Source organism: Montipora foliosa, chromosome 5, assembly GCF_036669935.1.
Source record: "Montipora foliosa isolate CH-2021 chromosome 5, ASM3666993v2, whole genome shotgun sequence".
Taxonomy (NCBI): Eukaryota; Metazoa; Cnidaria; class Anthozoa; order Scleractinia; family Acroporidae; genus Montipora; species Montipora foliosa.
This window is the reverse complement of record NC_090873.1, coordinates 47,708,515-47,723,514: the sequence shown is the minus strand read 5'-3', so window position 1 is coordinate 47,723,514 and position 15,000 is coordinate 47,708,515. Positions and strand designations below refer to the sequence as shown.

Sequence of the window (15,000 nt, the reverse complement as noted above, 5' to 3'; positions counted from 1 at the left end):
GAGTGGATCAAGAACTGTAGAGACTTGGCTGAACATTTCACGAATCGCTTGCTTGTAAAGTATAATGATTTACAAGAGCTCCACATAATCTTCGACAGATATGATGTACCATCCTCACTGAAATCAGGAACACGAGTCGAACGACAAGGTGGCCATGCTCCCATTTATTATCGCATCACTGATTCTACCCACATCGCCAAGGTGCCGATGAAGAAGCTTCTTGCTCATTCAAAGACCAAGGGCGAACTTACTACGTTTCTCGCAAAGAATGTGAAGGATAATGCTAATGGGAGACAAGACGTTGTGGCATGGGGAACGGAATGTGAGGCAACGCACAGAGACGTCAGGCATTTACGAAGTACACAAGAAGAAGCCGACACGAAGATTATTTTATATGCTCTGGATGCCCCTGCTCAAGGTGCTACCCAACTCTCTATATATTCTCCTGACACTGATGTTCTTGTTTTTTGGCTCTCCGACGGTATTCAGATTTGTGCTCGAACTCTTGCTTTGTTACTGGGACCGGCAGTAGTCGTAGAGTTATCAACTTGAAGTCAATCGCAGACGCCCTTGGGCCCACTAAGACGGCTGCGCTGCCAGCATTTCATGCGTTGACCGGAGCAGATGTTACTAGGAATTTCTCTGGAAAGGGAAAAGCCACTTGTTGGGATGAGTTTGATAACGCGAGCACTCCTATCTTGGAACCTCTTGTTAACCTCGGTTGTGGGGAACAGCCAGATGACGGCACAAGAAGTGGAGTGGAACAGCTGGTTTGTCGGATGTACTAACCAAAGACAGACATCAAAACTGTCAAAGTCCTCAGATGGTCCCTTTTTAAGAAAAATCAAGCTGAGTCTGAGAGGTTGCCGCCCACACAAGCTGCTCTCCATCAAGCCATACTGAGAGCGCACTACCAGCTTCTTGTTTGGAACAACGATCATGTAGCAAACCCGGTGTTGCCCCCACCAGAAGGCTATGGATGGCAAGATGAAGATGGAAAGTGCGTACCAGTCATGACAGATCTTCCACCAGCTCCAGAGGCAATTATACAGCTTGTCCGATGCAAGTGCGCTAAGTCCCGTTGCTCTTACAACCGTTGTCAGTGTCAAAAAGCCGGACTTGTCTGTACTGATCTCTGTCTGTGCTCTGAAGATTGCCAGAACGAGTATGCTGAGAGTGATGATGAGTATGATGAAGACGAAGTCGAACAGGAAATTCCATGGGAATGGACAACAGAACAATGTATATAGATATTCAGTAAGACTTTCATGACTGTATATATAAAATAGCAGTTGTCGCTATTTTCACTTTCTGCCTTTGTTCCAATATACATGCGAAAATGAATACATGGAACCAGTATCATAAGTTGGCAAAATTATTGATTATGTGTACAAGATAGATTCTCAAATGGAGCCTCCGCAGTATTTGCTTTATCTGTCTCGTCCCCTGTGCTATGGGCCATAGGACAATGATTAGCTGAAGTTTTTATATCTGAACTCGGATAACCAGATATGTATCTGCATAGTAGTTGGCAAGACAAATGCCATCCTACACGATGCTACCAGATATATCCAGCCTCGTTTCCATGTATGGGGTCACGTGACACTATAAAGTGGCACCAATCGATGCAAGATGTCTAATTGACTAAGATGAGCAAGTTTGGCATGATAAGGATTTTTGTTGTTCGTTGATTGTTTCATAAACCCTTAGAACCTCTATAGGGAGTGGTCAATTAAGTGTGTATTATGGGGATTAAACCCCGAATTGTTTTTGGAAAACACTTCCTTGAAGTGGTTATTAGCCCAATGTAAGGTGAATTCTGTTATCTTGATTTTTTTTCTTTACTTAACAGTGCTTGAAGATGCATATGGTGGTACACCTTCTCAACTTACCAAGAAAACTGACTTCAGAAAACTTGTCAAAGATTTGAGCCGCGTGAGAAGAATACTACAAAAAGTCAGCTGAGGGTATAGACCACTTTCATAAATGGCGACCAACTTTACATTCTTTTGTATTTATGTTAATTAGACCTACTGCCCTCGTTTTAAAACAAATATTCTGTTGAAATTTGCTCGTCGTAGCGAGGTTAGTAGGGCTTATTAGCACTAAAACAAAAGAATAATTTATTTGGCCGCCATTATGAAAGAGGTCTATACTAACGGCCATCGAAATCGTTCAGAAAGAGATAAAGGGTTTGTAGAAAATTGTGTAATTAAATATGGTGTGATGCTGCTCTGGTTAGAAAAATAATTAATGTAACTTGATTAAGTTACGACCCAAAGTGTTTCTGCACTCGTGCCAGTGTCTTCTTCAGTGAGCTTCCAAACAAAGCGTCATTGATGGTGCCTCCAGTTGGTGGTTACAATTTATTATTTATCACGGGCAAATGTTGGTGGATTTGGCAACCATGTTCCGACAACGCGGAATTCTCCATTTTGTCAAATGCTTTTTGATGCTCCTTTAAACGTGTACCAATACCAAACTGGCGTTTAGTTCGTCCGATGTATACCTTTTCATAATCATAGCACGTTGGAATAAGTAGAGTCAATTCTTTGTGCCCCTAATTCACACAGGATCGTGGGGTTTGGAGAAAGTATGGCTTGACATCGCCGGGTTCTTATGTTAGCCCAGAAAGAAATAGAAAATGCACTTGGCAAGGGAAACCCTGCAAAGTACGGGGAAAGTGTTTTTTTTTTTTTTTGCGGGGGGGGGGGGGGGGGGGGAGGGAGGAGGGAGTGGAGAGGAAGAGTAAATAAATAGGAAATAAATGTAAATAGGAAGATGGTGAGATAATAAAGAAATGCTCTGTCTGCAACTGCTGTTGACTTCATTGGTCAAAACCCTTGCCGGAATTCAGTCACAAGCCTCCTCTATTGGCTGTGAAGTTACTATCGACCGGACCGTTGATTTCAGTCTGTGGTTAAAAAATTCTGATCTTGTGATAACATTTTTTGCGGCTCTGCTGTTTCGAAAATACTGATCTCGTGGCGCTATTCGTTCTTCCCACGACCGAGAAAAGAAAAAAAAACCTGGTTCAATTCCCACCATGGTCAGAGTTTTTCTCTGTCCGTGTGTGGGCCCATTTCCATTAGTTGGGCTAACTGGGCTAACATGGTTCATATTGGGTAGAAAACTAGCACTTCATATTACACTCTAATCAGTTAGATCTGTTAAAAAAAAGCACTCGTCCACGGACGTCTGAGAATGATAGTAATCTTCCATGAAACGTACTTGTGATCGAAACGTAGGTTGTGTGTGGCAAATAGACTTTGAGGGATAGGCAACTCTCAAGATAGCGTCATTTGACTACAACTACAAGAATTCTGTGTGTTTTTCTTTTTTTATTTAAAATTTCCAGCGGGGTAAAAATAGCGATAGCTCTTATTAGCTTGAGACAAGCAAAACCTCGAGGATTCTTTTACTTGTAGTCAAATGGTGTTACCATGCAAATGTCCTATTCTGCCGGCAGAATACGGTAAGCCATTTTCGAGCAAGATAATGGAAAACCCGAAGCCCCAATGATGTGCATAATATAATGAATGCAAAAAACAATTTGAAAATACCTTTGACTTCGTTCTCAGGACCTCTTCCTTCGCTTCGGGGTGGGGCAGAAAAGGATCGGCCGGTCACATGACCACCAAAACACCCTAAAATTGGAAAGCACTAGATAACATCGACCTAAACCTGGTGAGCCATCGATATGTCAGCGGAGTCTTGAAAGATGATCACTTCGTTTTCGCTCGCTCCTCGCTCTCTCGCTTCTGATCGATCGCGGCGAGGATTATTTCAGTCATAAAACGGTCAATATTACCAACAAGCTGTTCAATACGTAATGGATTTTAGCAATATTTTATTACGGAATATTTTCAGTCTTGCAGCTAACAAATTTCCGGCGCTCTTCCCACTGTCGGAACGGATCCTGTAACGGGTATAAAGAAAATTGAAGGAAAGAAAAGAGAGTTAATTATTAAAAGTTCCACTTTGTGAGTGGTATATATGGCTCACCAGGTTTAGGTCGATGTTATCTAGTGCTTTTCCCTGAAATTGTGGGTGTAATAAATTATCATGAATTTACATTTGGAGGTTAGTATTCAAAACGGCGATGCTAGGCGAGAATGGCCGTATTTATACTAGAGGACGTCTAAACGTCTGGCCGTAAGTGCGACTAATATAAATACGGGACGCACTTACCCTCGACGGCTAGAGATCAAATTCATGATTTTCTTCGAAAGATAGTGGGATTTAATTACCAAAGGGACTGTGTGCCCTCCATTGCTACGTGCGTCTCGTCTTTATACTAGACGGCTTAGACTTCTGAGACAACTAAGACGTCGTTTAGACGCACTTGTCTTGCGACGTTTATAGACTAGTATAAATACGGCCATTAACTAATTTATTTAAGCATATACCTTGTTCAAATTTCAGTAGTTAAGCATTGATCACGTTACGCGCTATATTCTTCCTATTCCTACATATATTGTAACGTCTCCGTAAACCGAATTCGCTTTCGGGTTGAAACTAATGTTCAGTCAGCCTTGCTCTTCTGAGTCTTCTCGGCTTTTGATAAAATTTATGTGGCTAATTAGATCCTTCACCAGCATCCTATGCTTCTGTTTACATGTGATATACAAGCAGAATAAGATGAGACTTCGATTGAACGGCAAGAGTTCACGCACGAAAAACTGGAACGAGCAGTCAGTGGAGGTTCATCAGTCATGGAGTGGAGGTTTCGCATCTTTGTCGTGTGTTGCTCGCAAGTACCATTTTTAAAAGGGCATGTTCTCGGGCTTTTAGCTCCAGTGTTGTAGCTATTTTTAACTGATTATCGCTTTGCTGTGTAGTAATCTGAGACAAGAGCACCATGAAAACTTCCTGTTCGTGAAGTCTGTTAGACACAACTGAAGAAGTCGATCTTCGCTAATTATAAATTATTACTCTAAAACATCCTCGAGGCTTACTGCCCACGTGTTTCAACTATAACTAAGCACTGTCCAGCATTACCCTCAGCAAATTCATTTGTGGGCAATGTTAAGTCCTGTGGGAATTGTGTCATTTGTTCCTCTGAAGGTATTCACCCACATGACCGCGACCATGTTTTCAAAAGAGGATCACTTTGGGATACGTTTAGGGACAACAATATCAGGCGCAGCATTTACTATTTCAACATGAGAATTTTAAAATTTTTGCGCAAGATAGCACACCTTTTAAACTCACATAAGATGAGAGCAAGGTTCGTTGGTCAACAACTTGGTCTTTAAGGGCTTTAAAGCGTTAATAGTTTTTTTGAAGTCGCACAATCAGTTTAATTCATATTGTGCCGAATTTACAAATGAGCTAGTTTTCCGTTTTTTCAATCATACTGGTTGAAACCAATTCACATCAGACGTTCGAGCTGCAAATGACGTCCTAGTTGTTTTAGCATGCTAAGCATCATATTATTTTCATTCTCATTTTAACAGGGGCCTAGGGGCTACCGTTGTTACCCGAATTCAATTTTACCCAAAAAATTCCCTACTATGCCATTGATTTGGCTCAAAATATTTTCTCTTAAAACAAACAAAAAGTTTCCACTTTTTGTGTTACTGAAGCCCGGATGAAAACACCGGAAAAGACTGCTCGTAGTCTAACTTGCGTGGACGAGGCGTATCGTCTTGAGCTAGAGGGACGTTTCATACCCTAGACTTCACAACGAAAGGGGACCTTTGTCGCCTCTCTTTTTTTTTAAAGTTGTCTGTTTACCTCCCTTTCACTTCGTGTTTCCGATTGGAAAGATCAGAGAGGAATTTCGGTTTCATGGACACCTGGAATAATAAATTAAAGGTGGTTGGAGTGGCATAAATTTTTACCCTATAAGGTGTACAGTTTTAAAGAGTGTATATTACTTTGAATTTTAACAGTTGGCTTGCTTCATGTGCAAAGTTGCATGTGTTCCACGCTGATTTTACAATATACTGAAGCATAGACTAAAGCTAATTGGCTATTGAATTTGTTTTAACCTAGTTACACAAAGCTATGTGAGTGAGACTGATAACTCAAAAATCACTGAAATCCTTTAACGGAAACTTGAATTCCTTCGATCCCCAAAAGATGAGAAAAAGCATGAAATCAATCAACAAACTTCGCTCGATTTTCAACGACCTTCTATGAAAGTTAAAAAGTAAACAATACATCCTTTCAATTTGTATTCAGTCATTTGAGCAACCTGATATTTGCTTCAAAGAAATGTTGAACATGCATGGTGTAAGGGGCCACCGGAAAAGGTTTAGGGAAACCGAAAAACTTACCGTTTTAGCGCAGCACATGGAGTCACTGAAGCGTAATGAAACTGAAATGTTTGGAAAGGTTGTACGTTAGAAAATAATACAAACCGCTAAAGCCACGTTAATGTTTTGGTCAATTGAATGCCACGAAAGTAACTTAGTTCAAATCAGCATGGTGAAAACAAGATATTACAGCAACTTCACGGTTGATTTCAATTTTCCTATTTTTATATCTTGACTGGTTTAATTTACCGCGGAAGAATGATTTAAATATATCAACTTGACCCAGAACTTTCAACAATAGCTATTTAAATCGTCACTTCCTGAAATGTAGTAATCGTGTGCCACATGACCGTTTTGGGAGAAACCCAAAAGTTGAGTTTGTTTGCAACAGATTTTCGAGGAATATAAGTTGGATGTCTAGTTTTTTAATTTATAAACGTTATTTTATCACTCGACAAACATCACAAAAATGCACAAAAGTTCATTTGGTGAGAGTTTATTCCAAGAAACAAATATACTTAATCCCATCTTTAAATATTTTCATTTCAATTAAATGAAAATTTAGCTAGTCAACTGATTTTTTTTCTCGAGCACTGACTCAGTCAAGCATTTCCAGTAAACGTTAAGCGGGTCTAAATCCGAAAACAATCAGGTTTTCCTTTCGGAATAAGTGTACATTTCCTTGTATGTTTGTTTGTACATCATCACCCCTCTTATGTGCTAATAACCCTCTTTTGTAGACACAGGTAAGTGTGTAGGATCGAAAGTTCGGTCATAACCGTTTCATGAGATTTGAGGTGAGGCACGGGAAAGCTGACGTCAATCAATCGCTTTGTCAGTCTTTGATCAGCGCTGATTGGATAACGAGAAGTTAAAAAGCATGCTCGTGAGCATTTCTTGCACGGAATTCAGACTCCGACAGCCGTGGCACACTTTTCAAAGGAAAAGAGGTAACTTATCTTTATTTGTTGCACTATCACATCATGCCAATGATTTCCGTTCCAAGAACTTTCATCCTTCGTAACCACACCCCGATTATAAGCTTTCTATTTTCTGCGAATGAAGTGTGCAAATATGACCAGTAATATTGCTTGAAATATGCGGTCATGAAACGGCCGCAAGAAGTTAAATTAGTTTCAAACCCGCCCTTCCTCGAGTTTTGTCGAGGGTCTGTGCTTTCCTTTTTCCCTGGAACACACGGTAAAACACCTATTAAATTTCGATTTGTGAATCTTTACGCACTTGCACAGACAAATAGGGGTAGACCATGCATCAACGCAAGAAGCTTCGTTTACGCGATTGGCTTGTGGAAAATATTGACGCTGGCTTGCATGGATTAAAATGGGAAGGACATCCTGATAAGCAGACATTTAGAGTTCCGTGGAAACACGGTAGCAGACACGGCTGGTCGGTAAAAGACGATGCAGCGCTGTTCCGAGCATGGGCGACATACACTGGGAAATACAAAGAAGGAAAAGACAAACCTGACCCTCGAAAGTGGAAGACAAACTTCAGATGCGCTTTGAATGCTCTACCTGATATTGAAGAGATACGAGAGAAGAGCTGCCCACGTGGGAAGGATGCTTTTAAGATCTACAGGATGAGGACTGTTCGGAGAGGAGGTAAGTAATTTAACCGTGCTGGATCTCGGTCCCAGAGAGGCAGGCGTTAGGGATCCACACCACCGTATTACGGCAAAGGAAGTGGCCTCTAAGTTCGATCTATCTGCGCCGGTTTACTGAAAAACTAATCATGACAGTCCCACAGAAAGTGTTGCCGGGCTGACCTCGTTGGTGACTGTTTATATCAGAATATTTTCTCAGACCACTCATTTTGACAAAATGAGCTTACTTGTACATAGGTCAGGGCATGTGAGCCTACCAAGAACTGAGACGCTTTAGAATCCGATCATTGAGAGATAGGACTAAATTGAATCAAAGATTTGCAACATCATTCTGGATGATTGTGCAACGCTTTATACACCAGAATGTAATAACTCGGAGAAATTTGTTGACTTTAATTCACGCTTTATAACCTGTTGTCACTTGTCCAAAATCACTGGTTGCAAAGTTCTCAACAGGCTGTTACAACAGTTGAAAGCCGAATCCAAACAATGCATCCCTTCTCAGTAACCGGCAAGAATATTCAGATTGTTTTTCGCGTGTTGTTTGTCTCGGGAGTGGCTCCGTTTTAGCCATTCTTCCTAGAAAAAAGAACACATACAGATAGTGTTCTCCTTTGAACATGTTGTCAACGCGTTGACCCCGTATTTCGAAAAAGCGAGCAAGAGATGATGAGAATTCTTTTGCTTGTTTAGTGAATTTCGAAGATAAAAGGTTGCAGCGTTCAATTACATCAAACTGGTTGATTTTCGGTTGAGCACCCCAAAAAAAACCCTTGGTTGTTTTTTTCGTCATGCCGTCATGGTTTTAATTATTGACAAGCGCTTTGTGCGTGATATTAAAACCGCCTTAATCACATTGTTCCAATCTTTTAGTTTACAAAAAACTGGCGTTCACGACTTATTGAATAATTGACAGGAACTATTGGATTATTCAGTAGGGATTTGTCTGGTATCTCAGGCTACCATACGGAGATTGCAGACAATCAGAAGACAATGTTAAACATTCAGGACCATTCAGGAAACAACTCATACGGCAGTTTGTGGCCGTGCTTCTGAGAAATACTTTACCACTTTTCAAGGTATCAAGAATCAGTTTCGTTGTTGACAGGTTTTATTGGGCTGATTCTTCCAAATATAAACGCACAAAAGAAAGTAATTAAAGTCAAGGTTTTACTATGGGAAAACTCAGATTCTCAGTATTTGTTTCGCTTTCGTCACCTCATCTTGAACGCAGATTCCTTGTCACTGAACTACCGCAATGAACTAAACATCCTTTCAAACTACACGAACATGAAAGAATTTGACTCTTCGTGCCAAACTATTCATATCTTCGTGAAAAAACTGTATTTCTCGCGATATTTTCAACTATTAGAATTTTAGATATTAAACTGGCATTGTTCAAAATAAACTTTTGAATGAGCTGAGAGTTTCCCAGTCGTCTTTTTGGTCAGTTGTGCATCTGAAAAAGTCGGAATTTGTTTTAATAAATTCGATAGACCATCACAATAAGTATCGTTATAAAATCTGTCTCCAAGCAGAAATCCGGATATATCACTACTTCATGTTACGGATAATTTGAATTTAAATAATTATAAATTCCACTTCCTTGTGATGAATTATCCGGCTGTATTGCATGTTGCTGAATATTTTATGTTATGAAGTCGTTGTCCAGTTGTGATATTATGCTGGCAATATTCTGAGCTCCGAGTGTCTGAATGCTACTGATAAAGCCAATTTAAGTTTGTGCTTAAATAATAAATAAAAATCAATCACTAGGCAGTGAAAAGGTCTGAATGCGATTTAGTGTCAATGACATTTGTATACAGCCAATCCTAATTTGGCATCTCCTAGGATGAGTGAAGATAATTGCCCGGTGCTGTAAGGGTTTGAGGGTTTCATCCCAAACACGTGTTTTAAATTTAAAGTTTTAATTGCAGCCTTGGTGTTATTCATGTTAATTCAATTGAAATCTGGCAGGTGCTCTGTTTTCATCAAATGTAAAATTCAGACCTCGGTTGTTCAAAATGTGGATAGCGTTATCCACCGGATAAATCGCTATCCAGCGTTTAAACGCTATCTGTCATTTATCCAGTGGATAGCACTATCCACCCTTCGAAGAACTAGGGCTTGTTCTTTAGTTGTTCAAAATTAAAAACAGTCCGGTAAAGGATCGATGCTTCAGTGGGGCTTAAACTACTTTCAGGCCACACTAAGAAAAGAACTTAGATTGGAGGTTTTACTTGTTCTACTTGAAGACTACGACAAGGGCTTCTGTCTACGGTAATCATCGTCTGATAACTTCGGCTGTGGTGATGGTGACTACGACAGATCGAGTGTGTACATGCAACAGTGAAGACTCAAACATTGTTATGATTGTTTAGAATTAGTCCGTTTAAAAACATTCAACGGTCTTGTGTGTATTAAGCAATTTCATTTAATGTGCGAAACACAAACACCACAAAAACCGCTAGGCATTTGTTACTTTTTATTTCAATGTTATAACCACTCTTTTGTTAATATGGAGAGTTATTAATTGGAATTTTATCATGTTCCCTGCAACCTGCAGTCTTTCAAACTCTTGGTTGTATTTATTCATCCTCCATTTATCACTCATAAAAATAAACCAAACTAAAGCGATGTTTGGGGTTCGGGAACGAATAGCACGTTTTCAACCAACCTTTAGAGACACCAGTAACAACAGACAAATACACGACTTCTGGTGGACAAACAAAAGAAGCTAATGAGAGATCTTTTGTTTTCGTTCACCAACATGGCCACAATGACGTCCCGTGAAAACCTCCTATACAACTGTACTAAACAAAATTGACGCTCCCTCTTTGTCGGCAGAGCTCATGTAAAACTGTGTCACATCGCATGACCTCCTAACAAAATATCTCAACTAATTAACCACATCTGTTTCTATTACGGAAAACTATTGGGGAGCTCATGTCGTTGATGGTATGTTCCTGTTTCCGGGTATTTAAAATGGACAAACCAATGGGGTCGTAAATTTTGTCATTTTAATTAGGTCTTTCTTTTTATTTCAGATCATTCGTTGTCTTTGCCAAGTAGAGCAAAAGATCTCAAAAGATCTCTGCAGGTTAGGAGATTTAAGAGTGCCTCCTTTCCTGGCTTTCCTCCCCATGTAAGTTTACCCCCTTAGCACATACTTGAATTGACGACAAATTTAAAAGACGGACAATAATTTAATCTTCAGGGTAAAATTTGACATTTTTACTTCATAATCAAATCTGAAGTCACCTTATTTAGCGTAAATTAAAGTTGCCTCTGAAAACGAAACATACTCAGCTTTGGCGTTGTGTTGATTCACTGGCTTTTCTAAAATATAGTTACAAAAATATTACACATACAGAAAAAAGTACCTAATGTCTCCATCTTCAACAAGTCAGTTTTTTTCACGCTTCGTCGTCTTAATAAACGGCTTCGAATTCTGGAGACCTTTATCAAACTTGGATTGAAGTATTTTACGCAGTTTGATCGTCCTAAACTGGTCCTAGATTGTCACTCTTTTGAAATTGTAGGTTTATTAGAAATGGCTATCTGGTTGATTTAGGAATTTCCAATTGAAAATAAATTGTGTAAAGCATAGAACAGTAAAGAAATAAACATTAATTTAAAACATAAATCAGCTTGAAATAACACAACGGAGACAAAGGACAACAGGATCGTATTATAGAAGAACGAAGGGCTTGGTTTCTATAAAAACTGGTGCTTCCTCGATAGTTTGTTTTGACTGAAATGTCAACTCACAAATCTTTCTTACGACGTTCATAACCCTTTGATTCCCACAATTGATCAGTATGTAAATTCTCCTCACAGTTTTAATTCACTCTCAGGCAGACAAGTATTAAGAATGAAGATTATTATCAGCCAAGGGGTATTATCTTGATGTAATGCTAAATTCGCATGACTAGTCAAAAAGGAAATCTTTGGTACTAGTTAGGAGAATGAACTTTTAGATCATGGAAGTGAGAGGGTTAACTCTTTTGACACAACCACTTTTTCGTATTAGCATCGTACGGTAAGTCGATGTGGATCATGCGTTACGGACCAAACTCTATAGTTCAATGAACAAATCTCTTTCGGTTTTTGTAATTTTTCTTTACTGAGCTTTCCTAAGATCATACTCATACTACCGGCCGCCAAGAGAACGGCTACTTATTTTCGCATGATGCCACGTCGTTCTTCAAACGATTCCATTACAAGAACACAATAGTGACAGCGGGTATTCTGCAGTCCTCTACCTGAAACTGAAAGGAATTTCACTTTCGTAGGTGTTTCTATTCTAACTTGAGTTTCCCCCTTAGTCAACACATGGATACAGCTTTACCTTCGATGTTCACTCTTTATAATTATTATTTTCTGACAACATTTCCGGCTGCACATTCCCGACCGAAAAAATGACAGTACAAATCATTTGTGGCAAATAGATGCTCTGTATTAGGGCCCTAAAAAGTGGTTGTTTTAAAATTATTTGAAGTAGTGCTTTGCTAAAAAGCTACTGATTCAAGCAATTTGAAATAACTTGGTCAAAGGTAGCCCGCGAGCAGGCTCTTTGTAGCCGCGAGAGGATTGGGGCGGCTACAACATAGCCTGCTCGCAGGCTAGGTCAAAGGAGGCAGACACCTATTTTTGTGTTCTTGGAAAAGCGAATTATTTATGGATATGTTTTTCACTTTTTCGCTGGGTACTTAAGTCTGAAGAAGCATCTTCTTCTAGATTAAGCAGAATGCACGAATTGCGCTCATAAGAAAAATGCTCTTCTTTACATAAAATGATTGGGATCTAACCCGTTTAATATTGAACAGATCAAAATCCATAAAATTAGAAGGATTGTTTTTTGTGAATGGTTCTCTATTTTCAGGCCCTTTCTTTGTTACCCTTTGAACCACCAGACATGTGGTCTGCAGCAGGTAAGCTTTGATTCTCGATTAAGTCAGAAACGTGTCCTGATGTTTTAAGCTCGCCTGCGAACGCAGACGTATTTCCGGCGGTCGTTTACGGGGAAGAGAAACGACCGCCGGAAATACGTTTGCGTTCACAGGCTAGTTTTTAGGTGACTTTCAGTTTAAAGTTTGTGCGTGTGAATGAAATTGTTGGATATATTTCTTTTCATTGCAACAAATGCAAGATGAGGGCCCCGGAAGTTCATAAACAAGCATCATTTTGGCAATAATTGACACAAATTTGGTGTCTTTATCCAGAGGGCCCAAGAATGGGGTGATATTGTTTACAATTTGAATACAAAATAGAAATAGCTGAAACGAAAGTCTGAGGGCAGCATCATACAATTCAAAATAGTGACCTTACATAAAAATATGGAGGAAAAAAGGGTTGTTTCATGTTTTTGTCTGTTTTGTATGAAGACAGAAGAAGTAGCATGAGTGACGAAGACGCGAAAATAGTTACGGTAAGTTCTTACCCTAAAGTTTTGCCAAGTTTAGTACCATGGATGTCTTAGTGATATCCCTGTTTTCTCGCGGCTTTTCTGTAACAGCGCTGACTTTCCGCTTTAGCTAATATTTGCCTGATAATGAGTCATTCAGATAAATGACATTTGTTAAGAAGGTCGCTCGTACATTGAAAAGATGCTCAAATCCAAAATTCGCGTTTTGAAACCGGAAAATTGGCCGTTAGCTTTGAAAATCCTTGTCGCTCAGTTGCCTTTTTTTGCATATTAAAAAAATCTAAACTCACATAGTATCAATAATACTCTTTGTTGTTTTATATAATATTATTTGTTTTGAAATGAATGACTGAGATGCCGGAAATTTGCTAACAATTTCCATCTCACGATCACTCATTATTTCAACTTGCGACCAGTGCATCATTTCGACAATTTCAGTCTTTGCAGTATAGCAATTTTCACCTAAGACTTGTGGTTTAATTAATGGCCAAGCTCCAACAAGTTCAAGTCTCTGTAGCTCTGAATTAGTGGCCGGCTGGTCGTGGGTTCGAGCCCTGCCAAGGAGCGCTCGGCCAGATCCGTTTTTTCCGAGTATCATCATGACGTGTTTTGTTTCTTTACTGACAGATGGTGGATAACATGATGAATGAGACAGTCTCGCCATATTACCTTAACACACCTAATGGCAGTGAAGACTCAAACCTTTCAAGTTTCTGCTATGGTTTCCTACCAGATCCAGGTTTGCCCAGTTTGAGCTGACTGATTACTTGCTTATTATCAAATTTCCATGGTACGGGAAACGAAAAAGAAACAAGCACAGTTCATGTGAAGCTTGCGACCAGCTGGTGATCCAGGTTTCTTGAAGGTTCAGTGTCCAAGGCTCCCACCTTATTCTACCCTTGCTGAGTATATATAGGGTTTTTTCTTGTCAACCCTACTTTGAAAGACCAGTTTCACTCTTTCCTTGACCGTAAATGCAATACCTGCCTATCTGATTTGTTAAGTTAATTCACCCGCACAATATCCATATAGCAGAGAAAACTTTCTTGGAGTTGAAAGTTCAAACCGTAACTTTTTGAGCTAAAACATAACGTAAGAGGTATTATCCATGTGTACTTCGATTTACAGGGAACCCAAAATTAATTTAATTAAGGAAACACTGATTTTCGTGAAGGTTGGTTTTTCTCGGAATTTCACAGACCCCTTGTCATATCAGTTGGCGATTCATAACTTTTGTTCCCCCTCTCATGCTGCTTCATGCTTTTCTTTTGTAGGAATGAACCAATTTCCATTCCCAAGACCACACCCGTCTGTGGAGGGATTTGACTGATAAGCGACTGGTCTTCCTACAAAAAACACGCAAATAATATTTTATATACTTCAAGTTGTAAGAATAAAGCAATATATTCACGACTCACCCTCCAAAAAAGTGGAGAAACAAAATCGTACGCAAATAGGGGGTCCAATGAAACATAACTTGCAGCAAAACCATTGTTACGGCACCAGAAACACTTACTAGACACTGGAAATGGCCCAAACGTTGTCAGGAAACGTGCAGCAGATAGGTTAATTCATAAGGGCGCTTTCCTTTTGTCAGAACTGGCTGGCCAGACCAGTCAGTTTTTGCAATGAAAATGCAACAATTTGAAGGAACATTTGCATGATAATCCCTCGCATTCTTCTGG

The 15,000-nt window shown here is 39.6% G+C and overlaps 1 protein-coding gene and 1 pseudogene across 2 annotated transcripts in view; both read left to right on the top strand.

The window, feature by feature from the left end:
• Positions 1-2,811, top strand: part of LOC138002834 (uncharacterized) — a 33,647-nt pseudogene extending 30,836 nt beyond the window's left edge.
• A 4,265-nt stretch (positions 2,812-7,076) lies between these two features.
• Positions 7,077-15,000, top strand: part of LOC138004540 (interferon regulatory factor 2-like) — an 8,977-nt gene continuing 1,053 nt past the window's right edge. The window contains exons 1-7 of one of the 2 annotated variants that reach the window (XM_068851083.1): positions 7,077-7,213; positions 7,514-7,885; positions 10,935-11,032; positions 12,773-12,821; positions 13,275-13,318; positions 13,943-14,054; positions 14,590-15,000. The exon at positions 14,590-15,000 is cut by the window's right edge and continues 1,053 nt beyond it. In XM_068851083.1, coding sequence (XP_068707184.1) covers positions 7,531-7,885; positions 10,935-11,032; positions 12,773-12,821; positions 13,275-13,318; positions 13,943-14,054; positions 14,590-14,645 — 714 coding nt within the window. In that variant the 5' untranslated portion in view covers positions 7,077-7,213; positions 7,514-7,530 and the 3' untranslated portion in view covers positions 14,646-15,000. The remainder of the gene's footprint in view (positions 7,214-7,513; positions 7,886-10,934; positions 11,033-12,772; positions 12,822-13,274; positions 13,319-13,942; positions 14,055-14,589) is intronic. The other variant, XM_068851084.1, reaches the window with a different exon arrangement.